This window comes from Crassostrea angulata, chromosome 5 (assembly GCF_025612915.1).
Source record: "Crassostrea angulata isolate pt1a10 chromosome 5, ASM2561291v2, whole genome shotgun sequence".
Taxonomy (NCBI): domain Eukaryota; kingdom Metazoa; phylum Mollusca; class Bivalvia; order Ostreida; family Ostreidae; genus Magallana; species Magallana angulata.
In genome coordinates this window covers 59,468,354-59,486,566 of record NC_069115.1, presented here as the reverse complement: position 1 = coordinate 59,486,566, position 18,213 = coordinate 59,468,354, and the positions used below count along the sequence as shown (strand labels likewise).

Sequence of the window (18,213 nt, the reverse complement as noted above, 5' to 3'; positions counted from 1 at the left end):
ACGATTCAAGCCCTTCTTTGCAAAATTATTGTAATACGAAAAAGTCAAATGTAGGTTGTTTACTTCAATGTTCTTGCAAGAAATTACATGAAATATCTTAAATATACAGATTCTGAATAGTATTAGTAGAGGAATATATCAGATTCCGAGTGGTGTCTACATTCAGCAACAAAACATCATTAAAATGGTGGTTACTATCACGAAGACAACATAGAAAGGATATTAGGATAAAAAGCATTAAGGAGGACTTTGCCTTGATCTTAATCTAATTTAGAAATCTAGTTTATGATCGGCGTACCTCATTTAATCAATAATATCAAAGCAAATAGGGCCTAGAGAAAAAAAATACGAGGTCCTGGCTAGGAATATAAAGAGCGTTCTGTATTGAACTTTGACATAGAAACTTAATTTAAGGTTACTGCATAGATGAACAAACAATTGAACAGACATATCACTATAGAGCATCTGCAAAGTTGGGTCCTAATTAGGTTGTTAATAGTTACAAAAGACTATTTCACAGTAACAATTTCAACAAGATGGATGTAGCACAGCTTACAACAACTTAAAGATATGAGTTATTATATTTTCTCTGCCTGTACTCACATATAATGTATTCAATATGAAATGTGGCGATAACAAATAGTGTTCTTAATCAAAAGTCCAGAGAAAATACAAAACAGGATCAAAGCAAACACGGACCTCTACAAAAATTAAAAGTATGATCAGATGCAATGGATGTGGAAGCATTCTTTGCTGACCGTGTGATCTTTGTCGTAATCGAGAAAATACAAAAATAATTGTATATAATTCGGTGTTTGATAATGGCCTATCAATAAGTATGAACTAGAGCAGAGCTCTATGCAAAGCAACGATTAGGTCTTCCGTTGTTGCTGCGCGTTGAAAATATATATGATTTGGTGCCAAACGTTAATAATGACTAACTTTCAGTTCTACTTTTGTTATGAGTTTAGTTTGTATAAACGATTCAAACATTCTTTAAACAATGAGAATTTTAACGGCAGGAAGCAAGCATTATTATATACATGTTCTCATGATTCATGTCAGATATTGTCTTTTTTAAAACAAATAAGATATTTTGAAATCCCGAAATTTGAAAATGTTGCGTGCTATCAATTTTTTTTAATTGGTCAAAATTAATGGCATCTCTGAACATACATACACACGGAAGTGGGTGTCGTCTAATATTATCCAATGATACGCGTAGACTTGGACATTCATAATAATAATTAGTTATCAAAGATCAGCGGGAAAAATTATGCAAAAGTGAGCGTATAAATTTTACACCGGATGGTGCTCTTTCTTAGAGACACCGACAATGAACGTGAAAATAAATAACCTTATTCACAGAAATTAATATTATTTTTCTCGACGATGCAATATTATTCAAAATGTTTTGTTTTTGTTTGTTTTGTGCTTTCCTCTGTTTTATAATAAATATGAATAAAAAAATCAAAAGTTCTGCAAAAATCTATAATGTGCAGATTTAGAGGGGGTGAGGTGTTTGTTACATGAATACTTGTTTGTATCATTGGGTTAAGCAATGTTAAGAATTATGTAATGTAGATGACCGCAGATCGCCAGTTCCCATCCTATGGATCTTCCTTAGCCAATGTTCGAAGGATGAGCTAAGTAATTGTGTACACAAAAGTCAGAAGTCTATTAATTGATGGTAACAGTATATATGCTTGATAGTCTTTATTTATATATTAATATTTAATAATATCTTAATGCATAAACAAATATCGTGCTAATGCCTGTCGTCGCACGTATGATCATCGCAGGTACATGTAAAATGTTAACTAAGGGAAAATGCAGAAATATAAAGATCATTGAATTCCTTTATTAATAAGATAAAAGAGAAAAATTCGTATACAGTGCTTAATCATTGACGTCTAACGGCGACACACATAAACTTCGCGTGCGAAGCTTCTGTACAAAATATCCAAAAATCGTTCAAAGCGCGATTTCTCTCCACGGCAAGTGCGAGGAATGAGTAACGTAAATACATTACACAAAGCTTACGTTCTAAAATATTGCAGCTAGTGTATGCTTGTAATCATATGCTCAATCGATTTATTTTCATTTTCTGTAAATAATTTATTGAAGGAGAACCAAACAACTATCTAATTAACCGCTCCCTAATTTGTTTTTATTTTTATAGAAAAATGCCATATCCAAACAACGGGATTCTAAAACCATATTTTAATAAATTTGTAGATTACATTGAAAATCAAAAAAGTATTGATTGCGCCTTTAAAACACTATTATGCAGAGGGAGTTATTGTCTATTAGCAAAATGAAAGCGGGTATACATGTTTTCATTTGAAGCTTTTAACTCTCATATTACGCAATATCCAAACAATACTAAATTGCATATAGATTTATAAGATAATGAACAACAACTTTCCAGTGACAGCATCATCAAAACATTAACAGTCTTTTTAGTTACAAAGAAAAGAATTTCCAGGCGCATAGATCCTTTATTGTATGGTCTCATATAAAAGCCCTTTAAATTATGCACAACATGTGTTCTTATTTACAAAATATATCACATTAAACAGTTATGATGCTAAAACATGAGTAAAATTTAACATTTTTTAAAACATAGATTTCGATTTAATAATTCGAGTGGTATAATTGGCAAACATATAAAATACAAATATCAGAGGAAAACGTTCAATGTGTCAATATTATTTTTTTTTTTACTTTGAATCATATGCTACGGACCATTTCGGAGCCTTTATTTGGAAACAAATGCCCTTAATATTTTAGAATAAGGGGAACAACTCTAAAACGGAAGTTGCGATTTCAAATCTTTTTGAGCTGTGGAAATAATTTCAATCTGAGGTTTAAAAAACATCTAGAAGACGAATAACAATAATGAAGATTTACCATCAGAATCAGTATAAGAATTACCATAAAAATCAGTATAAGGTCTTCCTTTGGAAATGGAATACCTTATTAATGAAGAATTACCATTAGAATCAGTACAGCTTAAAAACGCCAGTCAGCATACATCCTAGCGAAAAATTGTATTTGCTAGAAAAATTTAGCATGGAACATAAAACTTATTAAAAAATTAAAAACTCAGTCGAGATTGTTGACAATCTTGTTTTATCAACGTGTTTGTCAGTGACTTTCCTCGTTTAAGAAATTGTTCATACGTAGAACATGTCTTTACGTATTAAAAAGAAAATTGAGAGACAAAAACTCCACATTTAGGTATATGGCTATGTAGCAGTCTCATATTTTATGATTTAATTACAAGTACATGTATATTACATATGCATCATTTCATTTTGATATTTTCATGATTTTTTGAATGCATATATATTGGTTTCTATAATTATTTTATTGATCTTAAAATACATTAGTGTGCATTCATTCATGACAACTTACAGTACAGGCAACGCGGATCCCGTGTTTCCCGCGCCCCGTCACGGTATAAACACATCGAGGTAATCGGCCAGGTGAGACAGGTATACCGCGTTCCCATCACGGTAAACTCATCATCTACCTGTCCCCGCCACGGTAAAATTATCGATGGAAAAGTATCGTATACAAGCGGGAGTTATCTCCCCGAATGACATATAAATTGCATGTTTCTTTACATTTAATGACGATATTTAACCAGATTTTGACAGGGACTATAATCGAAATACTTGGAGTCTTTTTTACTTTTTTTTTTATTTCATAGCTATTAAATAAATTATAAAAGTATTTAATTTAATACTTGTGCAGCACTTGCAAATAAAATATTTTCGAATCCATTATCATATTTTAAATAGGTCGTTATATCAAAAATTATCATGAATTGATTTTAATTGCCAATATAATTATAAATGTGTACGCAGTGTGATTGTGTTTTCTTAACAATTAATTGGTCATCCTACATTTGTATTGTTTGTTGTTGAAGTCCATGCGTGTCAACTAATGATGAGCAAGTGATTAAAAATTAGGGTTTCCTATAAAATTACCAACCCGGTATTTTTAGCACGTTCCGTTCATTTCTTACAAGGTCTTCTACGTGTAAAGAACATTTTTTGTGAATTCACGTTTTAGTGAATTTGTGTTGCGTTACTTTAGGTACATGTATGGCTCGTCGTTTGTCATTGTGCGAGGATTCCCACTTTTACGTTTGCGACGTCAATCTTTAAGTGCGAAGCCGTGTGTTCTTCAAGACTTAGTCTGACTTGAATATTCAGTGTGGAAATAAGTATGACGTTCAGTGGGGCCGGCCTGAGGAAGTCGATCGAGCTGTGGTCATGCATGCTGGATGTGTGCAGAACATGAGGGCCAAGCTGCGAGAGATGGAAGATATCGAGTGTCTACCAGCCTCTCCTTTCTCATCAACTTCTTTGCCACCTTCGAATACGCCCCATTGTAATGCGAAAAATCTAATTAACGTGTATCTCTCTGAACTGAATTATAACAAATAGAGTAAGGAGCCTTAGATATACCCAGAGTTGCATAAAATTATGTAATCGAAAGATATTGTGGGTATCCCATGTCATGGTGTCGTGATGGTGTACCAGCTACCCGCCGTGACGGAGGTGAGCGTTCGCTCGCGACCGAGCCCCCTCTCTCTTCCTCTCTTAACAGAATAACTAAATAATTTTTTTTGAGAAGGAAATGTTGTTAAACCGTTCTTATCTTATGTTCTTACACATTTCAAAGAAATTAAGAACATACTTTGAAAGTTTTGCTGTTGATATTTCATGCCGATAAAAAAAAGGTATGTGTGCATGTACATGTAATCTTATTGAAAGCTACTACAAATATGTAAACCCGTTTCCTGTTATCGTAACCTTACCCCCCCCCCCCCCCCACCGCTTTATGACTGTCGAAGTTAACTTATTTGACTTTAGTCCCAATTGTTTTACACAAAGGTGTGAAACCGTCGCACTGACAGGAAATCACTCTACGCTTGAACGCACAGAATACATAGGAATGAGGCAGGTAGATAATCTGTGTAACGATTGACCAAGAAGATTTCTACATGCATATCAAACAATTTTACTAATAGTTATATCAAATAATTGAGTCATTTTACAGCGTTGTTTAACCGCTAAACGTGTTGAAGATGTCCCTTCCCGCAAAAAACCTCCATTATAAACTAAACGAGCGATAGAGAAAAAACACAACGAAATAAACTTTCCAAACACAGTACAGTATATCATGCATCACGAACATTGTAAAAAAAAACCTTAACTGCTAAACATACTTCTTATTTTCTTTATAAAGAATGAAACTAATAGAACGAAACTTTATCATGGAGGAAACACGTGGTAGAGCTAGCGGGCTGATTTGATTGACAGGTGCAGCACGTGGACTCAAATCTGAAATTGCATGATGGATTCAACCACAGTGTACCATATATATTCTTTTATGAATACTAATTTTATGAATATTTAGTATCGGATATTGGTATATTTCACATAAGTGTACGTTAAATTACGTCTAAACGCCTCTCTCTCTCTCTCTCTCTCTCTCTCTCTCTCTCTCTCTCTCTCTCTCTCTCTCTCTCTCTCTCTCTCTCTCTCCTGTAAGGTGTTGTGCGATTAGACGAAGCCGTACGCGATATAGACTTTTTCTTTTGTCGTGAATAGGTGTGAAAACCCTCAACAGGTCTAGGCAACCTCCGTTTTTGGAGGATAGCTCAATTTCAAGATGGCTGCTGATTTTTACCATATATGGAAAGTCACTTTGCATTGTGGGTGAAATTATCCTCCATTTTTGGAGGATAGCATGGGTATATTTCAAAGGCTTCGTGCATATCTTTAATGAGAAAATGCAAGCACCAGACCATATGGGAATTAAAGTTAAGGGAATAAACTAATGATTGTATGCGGCGATTTAAAATTCTATGTATAGTATTTTCACAATATGCTTTGAAAGTGTGTACTTCCTGTGTTCAGTTTTACAAATGACATAGACTATTTACATGTTTCATTTTATAAAAATCACAAAGTAGTGATGTTTATTACTCATTAAAACATTAATGAGTTCATTCACGTTTAGAGACACATAATAGATATCTTGATCTGCTATATTGTACATGTACAAAGTAAATGTTTGCATTTACCTTAGGAACTTTGTAGCTCTTATTCTAATTAATTCACATGTTAACGTTATTAAGTATCATTTAAATTTAATCCCTTCACACAAAAAGACATTCATTTGTTAAATTTTATTAATCAAAATGATACCATTTATAGATATCAATTATCCAGAATATTGAAAAAAAATGTGAGAGTCTTCACATAAGATATTTTTCTTTAAAATCAGCCCTGCAATTATTTAAACTTAAATATTTATTAAATATTATCAATAATTATAATTCTTAATAGCTAAATAAGGTGATATTTTTATAGTATAATAATTATATTTTATGCATAGTTAACTCCCTTTGTAAAAACAGAGTTAATTGCCCTTCATCTGAAAAGATCCACCAGGGGGCGCATACATCTATCCTCCAAAAACGGAGGATAAAATCTATCCTCCAAAAACGGAGGTTGCCTAGACCTGCTCAAGGGCATGTCGTTTTCTACCCTGAGTTTGTTAATCACTACATGTATACACAGAAAATGATCGTGACTTAAACTTTATATATATACACAGGAAACGCATACTGATAACACATTATGATTCCATGTGCTTTAACGCAGCACCAACTTTATATATGAATGATAATATTATTATTGAATGGAAAAATAAATTTGTTAGTTGATTCCCGACATTTGTTCATTTCTAAATTTAAAACATACACAAGTATTGACAGTTTACGGCGCTCTGCGTGTCAACTTATAAAACGAGATGAAATTGCTCTGCATTGATACGAGTTCATCTAATGAAAATATTTAATTTTAAGATTGTTATAAAAACAGGATTATCAACTAATAGAAATAATAACTGAAATAAGCACGTCAAATACAAAGATGTGTGTTCTTATTTACACATCACAAAATTTAACTGCGTAATATTCATGTTATGTTGTAATTCGAATGTAGTTTCCGATTTCATGAAATTCTATTTCATAAATATAATTTATTAATTTTATAAAAATATGGACCACAATTCATTTACAATGCAGTTGTTATGCTTAAATCTGAAGTCGCATATTTGACGTGGATTTACGCGACCCGCATTGCCTGTAATGTACAGTCCAGGTAAAGTAACAACAACAAGCAGTGCTGTGCCTGCTCAGCAGGAATAACGGTAAATCACACCGTCGCGGTGTCATCACGGTCGCAATCCATACCGCGATCAAAAACCGCGATGGTGTATCGCGGGAACGATAAAAATACCGTGACGGTAACGCGGGCCAATACGGGATCCGCGTTGCCTGTACTGTAATTTGTAGAAAACTACTTTTATGATAGTGTAATAGTTATGTAATAATTACAGAATGCACATATACCTTGTAATTGAGTCGCATTGAACTTGGCTCAACTTGTACATGGGGCCTATTCCCATAGAATGGTATGTGTATGTTCATATGCTTAGAATATCAGATTAATGTATTATATGCATTACATAATTATAGCAATGGTTTTATAACTGAAATTTAAATGCATGTAAATTGATATAAAGGAGATACTATGTAAATTGTAGTTTACTTATATGAGTTATATCCCTTTATAAAGTTAAATTACTTCAATATATTGATTGTACATCAATACGTAATTACTTGAAGTTCATGTGTTTTATGCCGTATATTCATACTTGTTATATTGTCTTTACAGGGTCAAATCAAATCTATTTATATAAATTGTGATAATAAAAGCCCGTTAATCGAACCCTAACAGGAGTGTTGATTTCTTCTTTGCACCAACGGATAAACCTGTTACATAGGTAAGAAAAGTTGACAATAGAAAAATTGAAGTCAACATTTATATCATAGAGTTTTGTTGTAAATACTTTGCTAATAAAGTACGAAGGTTAATCCAAAAGTAATGTCAAAGATGCAATAAAATCGTGAAAAGTCAATGTAAAGTAAAATTTTCGTGCTTTAAGATATATTCCTGTTTTAATTCAGACCTGAAAATTGAAATGCATTATGATATTTGTTACTGAAGATATTGTGCTTTATAGAGAAGGACGTAACGATAGTCACTGCAAGCTAAACAGTTATTCTGGATCATTGGCGTTCAGGTAAAATATGATAGTTTAGTCCTTAAAAAAACAATTCATTCCGATTTTCTATTCACTTTGTTATAATTTTGTCATTGCCTAAAACTAACTTTTTTGTGATCAATTTACTATTATTTTTTTTAATGTGCGATCCGTTTGATCGATGACTTTTTAAAAAGTCATAACCGTAGGCTTATAATAAAACTGATGACATAAAATCCTAGTTTTAATTTTTCTTCAAAGCGCATGTCTTCTGATTATTTTATTTATATATTCAAATGGCATATACTTTTATAAAGCATTTGAAATACGTTAAGGATACGTTGTTCACTTGCTATCACTTCCACGTTGAAATATCAATTTTTTGTACATTTTCTAGTCATTTTTATTGAAACAAAATATCCATTGTATCACATGCTATTTCGTGATCTTATAACAAAGAACAACGCGTAGTTATCCGAAACGCAATGTTCCCTATTCCTTAAAACAGTTAGAAAAAGTATATGTAGTATTTGTTACAAATGTTGTGTTAATTGAAGCTTTTTTAAAGGCAGAATCATATTATGTATTTTTTTCTGTAATAAAAACCTTAAGTGAGCGGCGGAACACTAAGGAAGGAACAACGTTTTTGCTAAGAAAACCACATCGTTTCGTCGAAATATTTTTTATTGTTAGTGTGGGAGGTAATGATTTGTGTATTTTAAATAAAAAACGAAAAGTGTTGGCAAATAAAATAAAGGCGTGGATGAAAACATTTATGGAGCATCATATTCATATCAAATATGTTTTTATATGTGAACTATCCGTTTGTCGAACAACAAAATATGTTTATTATCAAACCAATGAAACCCAAAGAACTATTGTAAATAATATTTTAGAGCCATGTTGGATGCTGAAGAGAATATGACATTTTGGAGGCATTTGATGCTTGTGAACAGTCTGCTGGAAATGGAGTCAATTTGTCAACATTAAAAACCAAATACTCTATAAAAGTTTGAGAATGGTGGTCCTTCATGCTATGCAGAAGATAATGAACCAATAACTATTAGGGCACCCGTCAAGGCACTGGTCGTGTCACTATCAATCAAAGGAACTTGTTATTTGAATTGGCATGTTAATTGATCAATTGTACAGTAAAACAGTACTGAATATCCATGGACTTTGGATATCAAATGAGATACACTTTGATAATATGTAATAGTATACCAAGTTTGTGGTACTTCAAGGACATTATATTTGTTCAAGCCATATAGTTTGTGAAAACAGCCAAGGGACAATGTAATTTGGTCTACAATTTCACGACAAATGCATTACTAAACTAGACTTGATATGTTGCTTTTAAACAATGTTGGTATTTTTTTTTAAATAGAGTACAATGGAAAACTTAGCTGTCTCTTTCATTTTCTTTTTATAACAGTCAATTTGCAATTGTGTAATCATATCTTCAAATTATTTTTCAACTTAAGGTAATGCAGAAAACCGTCCCTCAAATTCTGTTCTGCACGTTTAAACGTGTAAAATAGATTCACACTTCATAAAAATATGATACACGGAATAATGCCTCAAATATTTTGGTCAGATATCGTGGTTGAGAAGTAAATCCCGAAGAATTTCATTTAAGAAATGGAGAATTTAAAATATTGTTGGCGATTCAACTATTTATTATTATTTCATGTAACAATAAACATTTCTAAAGATGCATAAAATACAGACAAAAAATCGGTTTTTTTTCATTTCAGTCAAAATGGCAGAGGAAAGGTTTTCTTTCATGTACATTGGTACAATAGATGATGTTATGAATAACACAACTTCAAAGAAAACCAGGCAAGTAGACCAGTAATATACTAAAAAAGTGATTGTCTTAAAGCTGACATGAGGTCAAATACAGATTGATTTGTCCAATGATAAATCAATTCAAACTTCCCATTCAAAACACCCATGCAGACATCAGTGGTAATAAAACATGGGCAGTTAAGCAGAAATTTGCAGTCATTAGAGCTAAACTAATTGCGACAAATATATGTTTAAGCAGTCATATAAACTATTGAAATGGATCAAATTTAAATGCAACATTTATCTCCAAGAATGAAATCTTGAGATAACAGAATAAGGGTTACTTACAGTGTGTTCAGCTGAGATAGCCCGGCAAAGGCGTTGTTGTCGATCGTTGTTATCTGATTCGTATATAGATTCCTGGAGGAACAAAATGATTAAAGAGTTTAGAAATCTTTAATATCAAGAACTTAACATAGGCATTAATAACTGAAATTGACAAATAACTGTGCGGCTAACTCTCATTTTAAAAAAAAACATTCAAATTTAGATAGCATACTAGTAAATAATAAATATATGGGCAACACTAAATGCAATACTGCTTAATGTTTTATTTTTAGAAATGAAATTGATTCCATCAATGCGTTACATAATTGATGCAATTGGATGACTTTTTTTAACAATGATTTTATTTTATGAATAAAGTATTAGCTATATTTTTTACACTATATAGCATTGCGTTATGCAAAACATGAACGACGATGTTTACGAATCAAATTCAATTTTTTTGTAGTAGAAGAAAAATACCTTTCCACTCACACAGAACGTAGAAGGATCGCTTATGTTTTCATTTTGCAATTTATAGTTTTGATTTAAATTATTGACGCTGCAATAGATAGTGCACGGCGTTTATTTTTGTCAATTGTTACGTCAGAGTATCAACTGATGTCATCGTAAGACGTTGATTCCGACGAGAATAACGCCGATTTTGAAGAAGCGGCGAGATGATTAAAATACTTCTGACATTATTCTAACGATTCTTTTCACTAAATATAATTTTTGATAAGTCATTTTTAAACATAAAAACGTTACATGATAACCTGTATATTTGAACATTTTACTTTACATTTGCGTTTTACGACATTAATGCGTAATACCCTGCGCATAGGGCGCAAAATTTTAAACCCGCTACCGACCTTAATAACTGAAATTGACAAATAACTGTTCGGCTAACTTTCATTTAAAAAATACTAAACATTGAAATTGAAATAATATACTAGTAAATAATTAATATATAGCTCACACCTAATATTATAGTGCATATTATTCTATTTTTAGAAATTGTAAAAATATGAAATTGAATCAATCAATGCATTACATCATAGATGTAATTGGATGATTTTGAACAATGTTTTTTATGAATAAAGTATCAGCTATTTATTAACTTATTATTTCAGTGCATAAATTATTACGCATAAAAATACGTGGTGATTCTGAACGTTTCCTTATTAAGGAATAACCTGGTTTTAGAAATATTCTATTTTATCTGAATTTTATTCACTTGATTTTTCTGATGTCTTTTAAATGACTTCGAGGTTCATCCGTCATCATCATAGATTGATTCAAGAAGTATTTAAATCAATATATTGATTTGATTTCGTTATCCATGAATATAAATCCAAAATAGTATTAATACATTTATTATTTATAATACAAGTAAATCCGCAAAATGTTACCACTAACCTATTCTTTAAAATATCAATCTATGAATATTAGCTCCATGAATTTCAATTGACAATAATTTTTCCTCAGCCGCCATGTAGCTCGCAGAAAGATTACTCCGTTGCACTGAAAAGGCAAGCACCCCCCCCCCCCCCCACCCCCATCCCATTATTACTTATCTAAACAATATAGCCACGGTCTTTGATCTTCAGAACGTACAAAATACTGTTTATTGTCATTAACTGAAGTAATGTTTATACATGTACAAGAGCCCTCAGTTCAAGTCGTTAGAACCAAGAACCCTGGATAGTTTCATTATCAAGAGTTGCGAACAACTTTAAAACATTTATTAAATCAAATGCGTAATGTCCATTCTAAGACCGCATAAGGCACTCGCTGGTCTGAATGTAGCACAAATTACATAACTTCACAGATCCGATTTCGCAGAAAACGTATGAGTAGTAACCTCTAAAACAACATTTACGGGTACCTGTTGATGCTGCTGTGTACCTTCACTGGCTAAGTGCACCACATCTTTAATTTTAACTTGTAAATAGGAAGTGGCTCTGATATTGTTGTATGTTATTATATGCATAGTAACAAATACACTTCTTAACACTTAACACTTGCATGAATAGCGTTCTTCACAAAATATCTCTAATTTAGGATCGACTAGTTTTCAAATTGACCTTAATGTATAATTTACTTTATTGCATTTAATACTGTGTTTGAAATTCAAACGATATTGACAAGAGAACAATAGACCATATCGGTCAACTGAGTACCATAGCCCATACACAAACTTGTCGAGGAGTCTCATATATGCATATAATTAAGTTTCATTTTGGAGTGGAAAAAATACACTTTTATAATGACGATAACATCCCTTCCTAAAATCTATTAAAAAGAACTACGAAACCTTTAATTTTACCGAAAAAATTTCTAGATCATAATAGAGTGCATGACCTAATATTAAAAAAGTGCAAGACTCAGAAAGATAATATTTTTTAACTTTCAAGATAGGTTTGATGTGTACTAGTATATGTTTTCATAGATGATTCAAAACAAAGTGGCTAATATACATGTTTTATTTAATATTACCATCCCCAGGGGCTGTCAGAAACTCTACCTGTTTGTTTTTTAATAGGTCTAAAAGCTATCATGTGTTACTCACTTCTTCTATTCCAGCTATTCAACCTTCATAGCCACTAATGCACCATCTGGTATTTCTACCAAAATCATTTTACATTTTACATTTTACATGTACTGCTTATTTTGGTTAGCCAACTATTACTTTACTATTAACAATTTGTTTTGTTTAGTTAGAAAGTTACAAACTGGCTTTTTTAATGATAAAATACTTGCATTACTCATTTGATCTTCAACCTTTTAATAACATTATATTCAATGATTAAGTACTAAATATAAACATGCAAAGGAAGATAACTCCATTGTGAATAAGCAAGGGAAGATACCTCAATTAACTGTTAACAGCTCACCCCACTCCCCAAACTCTTTTCAAATGTTTTCACAATATCTTAACTTAAGACAAATATACTAGTACATGTATACCATCCTCCTCCCAGGCATAACCTTTCCTTAAATGTACGTGACATAAAATATTAAAGATGACAGCTTAATGTTTTGTTTTTCTAAAATCGCAGACAGTTTTTATTTTGTGTCAGTACACGTTTTTAAACATTATATACATTAACACAAAATGAACACCCTGCATTAAGAACCCCTAACCTATTCACTATATGAGTGTTTTGGCCCCGTCCTACATTCAAATCCCTTTATTGAGAGACATGAAAATTATGAAATTGAAAATTTGAATAGGTGCTTTATCTCCTTTTTAATGCAGTCAGTTTTTATTCAGTATCAGCAGAAGTAAAGAAGACGATTTTATAAAAATCTAAATGCATTAACACTGTATAATTATTTTGACCCTGCCCTAAAATCTGAACCCATAACTCAGGGAACATGAGATTTATTAATTTAGTAGATGGCTTTCTGCTCTACTGCAATACAAAATTATGAACTCAGTTTTCGTTACAGGTGAGTGGGAGTAAAGGTGATAATTTTTAAACATTATATTTTAAACACTATATGAAAACGTCATGGACATCATAACGATACATTTAGTTTATAACAAATATATATGGGGGTAGAGAAGAAGATTTTCTAAGATTGACCACCGTATACCCCTGTGCATGCCCCTGAAATCCCATGTACTCTCTTTAACTGCTCACTAAGTAAATAAAGAGCTTTTAATTAAGTCGGGGTTTTTTAAATTTACATTTAGCATTAATGATTTAGACGGTGCTTGTTTTTCTTTGAATTTTAGAGAGGACAATATTATTACAAACGTGACTCAACATTGACACAAATCAAGATAAACTTGTTTACCGCTTATTTTAATACATGCATGTATACAAATGTCTGTGTTCTGTAATTTGTGGAAAAAAAGAAAAATAAGTGAAGGAGTGTGTGAAATCTACAATGTTCTGTGCCATGTAACCTGCCTGAGCTAAAGCGTATAATAACACAACATGATCAGCACGTGCAGATAACCACACACCGATCGAAATGATGAAATGATCACCTATATTTTGACTGTTTTGACCAGTGTAATAATGCATAGAATTAAACAGCCTTTATGAAGTTCATGTAAATCGCTGTTATTTGCTGTCAGCATTGTTTATTTTATAAATCATGAGAGAGAAAGAAAGAAAAAGAGAGTTGATTTTTTTTCGGAAGAGGATATTAGACCGGTCAATTGACACGTTTAACTTCTATCAGTGTGCATTTTCCGGTTTAGTTATATATATTTATTATTGTATAAAATTGTCCTAATGCATATACACTGAAGAGCAATGATACGGTTAATGAATGATTTAATGCATGACTGTATACAAATGCCGGTACCAGGGTAACATATAGTTATAAACACATTCATTATCTTAATCAATGTTTCGGGTTTATGAATAGAAAAATATCATTCATTTATTTGAATTTGATTTGAATTGAAAAATGAAAAATATCAAAGAGCAATATACAGTTTAATTCAAATCACTGTGACAAATGATGTTATAAATTTTAAGCCGTTCAATATCTTCATGTTTGAAATTCTCAAAACTGAAAATCGAAAATTTCAATTTCTACTTTCTTTACTTTACAGACTGTGAAAAAGTCATAAGGGGTGTTTAAACAACATGTTGCATTATTGTGTTGTATAACCGAGCATCCAGACCTGAGAACGTGTGTGTATATACAAGTACACGTATGTCTGGCACCTCATTGTTCCCAATCTCGCTACCGTTCACTGCAAATTGTCAAGACGGGCTGTATACATTATATAACTATTATAGAATCACTGACCGACCATTCAGATCTTAGGAAGTGTGTGTATATATCCATTTACACGTGCGTCCATGATCTCTTTTTCCCTATCTCGCTACCGTGCACTGCAAATTCTCAAGAAGTACTGTGTACAGTAGCTACATTGTGTATCTGTAGACAATTTTTAAAAATAAATAATTCACTCTATCTTGTATTTTTTATATCTGTTCTTTAAACATAAGGGAGTAGTAATGTTCCCGAGCTCTAAAGGACTACATGCCCTGAGGGCTTTACACCAATATTTTTCAATATCAAAAATAATCTCCGCCCTCACCTGAGGTTTACCACCCGATGAATCTCAAATCCTTAGTTGTTAGCATGATATTTTAAATATCAATAAATTATTAACTAAAACTTGTGATGCGGGGTGATAGGGTCTTACAGTGGCACACAGGGTATGTGTACAGGGGCGCACAGGGGATGACAGGGTATACAGGGGCTCTGAACAGTAGCACACAGCGGATGTACTGGGGATGACAAGGAATACGCAGGGAGCGACAGTGGAAGACAGGGGATGTTCATATGGACAGGTACTTTTAAAGCCAGTAGTGTTAGAAATTGTTCATACGTAGAGCATGCCATTGCGTATCGAATCAACTGAGAGACAAAAACTTCATATGCAGGTGATGAAGGTATATACATGTAGATACATACTTAAGAAAAGTTGACGATATATAAAACTAGACAAAACATGTGTTTTTTCTCAAACATGTGAAAAAAAATAATAAAAAAAACACTTGATGCGGCTCATTCTCTTTGCATCTTGGTTTGGTTTTTTCATTAGAAAATATTTACTGACAATATTACTTTATGACGTCCACTTTTTGCCTGAAGTTAAGGATTGATAACCTTTATTTTCTAAAGACGTATGTAAGCGGGAGTGTTAAATTTCGTGCGTTTTTGCCAATCCTAATGAAATAAAAGCTTAAAAAATATTGACTCAATCGAATTAAATTGCAATATTTGTGTCTTTTTGCAAATTAATTCTGTTTGATCCTTTTCGTATAACTACAACAACCAAGATAGATCTGGACATGTTTGGTATAGGAAATTACAGTGCTGAGGTACGATTTCCACAGGAAGCAATGCGTCCTTTTGCACAGTATGCTACATAGTTTGCTTGTTATTTGGATTTTGTGGTTTTTGTGGTTGTCTACACTCTTGATTTTAATGTATACACATATAAGTGTGCTGAACGCATTTCTAAAGATTTTATTATAAAAATTATTCATCACTTAAATTATTAAACTGGTATAAGCCTTACTATATTGCATTGCATTTAATATAATATACTTAAGTTAATTATCATATAGTTTATACATTATGTTTAGAACAGACATGAAATCACTCGAAGCGGCGCTCTACTTAAAAAAAATAAAAAGTGTGATAAAATCGCAGACAGTTTTTATTTTGTGTCGGTACACGTTTTTAAACGTTATGAACATTAACACTAAATGAACATTTTGGCCACACCCTGCATTAAGAACCCCTAACATATTCGCTATATAAATGTTTTGGCCCCGTCCTACATTTAATTTCCTTTATTGGGAGAAATGAAATTCAAAATTCGGATTGATGGCTTTATGTCCTTTTTTCTGCAGTCAGACGATTTTTTAAAACTCTCTAAGTGCATTAACACTGTATGACTATTTTGGACCTGCCCTAAAATCTGAACCCATACCTCGGGGAACATGAGATTTATAAATTTAGTAGATGACTTTCTGCTCTACAAAATTATGAATTCAATTTTCGTTACAGGTGAGTTGGAGTAAAGGTGATAATTTTCAAACATTATATTTTAAACATTACATGAAAACTTCATAGACATCATAACCATACATTTAGTTTATAACAAATATATATGGGGGTAGAGAAGAATATTTTCTAAGATTTGATACATTTTTTCTACATTGACATATTGCCCCGATCTTAGAGCCTGTACCTTTTATCCAGGGGCCGTAAATTTCAATATTTTGGTAGAGACATCATAATCTTGTATTCAGTTTTTTCCTCACATGTGTTGGAGTAGAGAAGACAATTTTTGAAAATTTTGCATTTTTGCACATTTGGCCCCGCCTGTGGCGCTCCATGTAGGTAGAGCCACTAATTTCACAATTTTGATTTCTCTTAACATAGATACGCCGCTTCACATAAAAATTGTACCAATTGGCCTTGTAGTTTTCAAGACGTTAAAAATGTAAAATTGTAAACAAAGAAGGCACGACACGCGACGGACGACGCACGATGACCAATTCCAATAGGTCATTTGAGTGACTGAGATGACCTTAAAATTAACATTTTGCTCAAAACCAATATGAACAAAATCTTTCTATTACTCGCATTTAGAGTTCCTGAACACGGAATACATTGAAGAAGTAATCTAGAACAGTACAAAGTATCCTTGAATACATTTATTGTTCCCTCTATCTTTTATGTTAAAACAAAATAAAAATAAAAACGTTGATATTTATTGTGACATAGAAATAAAAAGAAATACTTTAATCGCCAACATCAGACCTAAATTCCAAATCCCTTGATTGAACTTCTACGAGCTTCACTTCTCGAGAACAGTTACTGTCAAAATTATCAATCTTAATCTCTTTATGTGCCACTTTTATTGAGATCGAGTATGTTAAGCAACTATTTTACTTGTTAAAAAGTTTAAATCAGGATGTCAAGTGCGGTTTTCCTTTTTACCTTAGGTTTAAAATCAAATTGAGATATGAATACACAATTAAAAAATGAACGAATACAATGGCGTCTACTTGCGGTATTCGTTTTAATGGAAGGACACAGCATAATTATGTCAATTATGAGTTAAAGTAAATATAACAAATTTAAAGTCCAATTTGTAAGCCAACTCCCCTAAACCTTGATTGTGATCAATAACAAATCATTGTAAATCAAATAAGAAAACAATAGCCTAAGCCCTGATTAACAAATTTGGCCAAGTGTGTCAGCTGGACACCTGAGACCGGGTGCGTTGTTGTCAGTTAACTTATGGGTATTATTCACTGTTATCTACAGCAAATATTATTTTGTTGTTTATTTTGAATTTCTTTAAATACTAGTACTTGAACATTGGAAACAAATCGGTTTTCTAACACTGCATGGTCTCATTACGATGAGAATTATCTCAAGTTATATAAATACAATCGTAAA

General features: G+C 32.3%; 1 protein-coding gene across 17 annotated transcripts in view; it reads right to left on the bottom strand.

Annotated features, from left to right (window-relative positions):
• The window catches only part of LOC128183990 (slit homolog 1 protein-like), a 116,952-nt gene that overhangs the window by 51,428 nt on the left and 47,311 nt on the right, over nt 1–18,213 (bottom strand). For all 17 annotated transcript variants that reach the window (XM_052853257.1, XM_052853253.1, XM_052853252.1 and 14 more), the window contains one exon: nt 10,276–10,347. In XM_052853257.1, the coding sequence (XP_052709217.1) occupies nt 10,276–10,347 (72 nt within the window). The remainder of the gene's footprint in view (nt 1–10,275; nt 10,348–18,213) is intronic.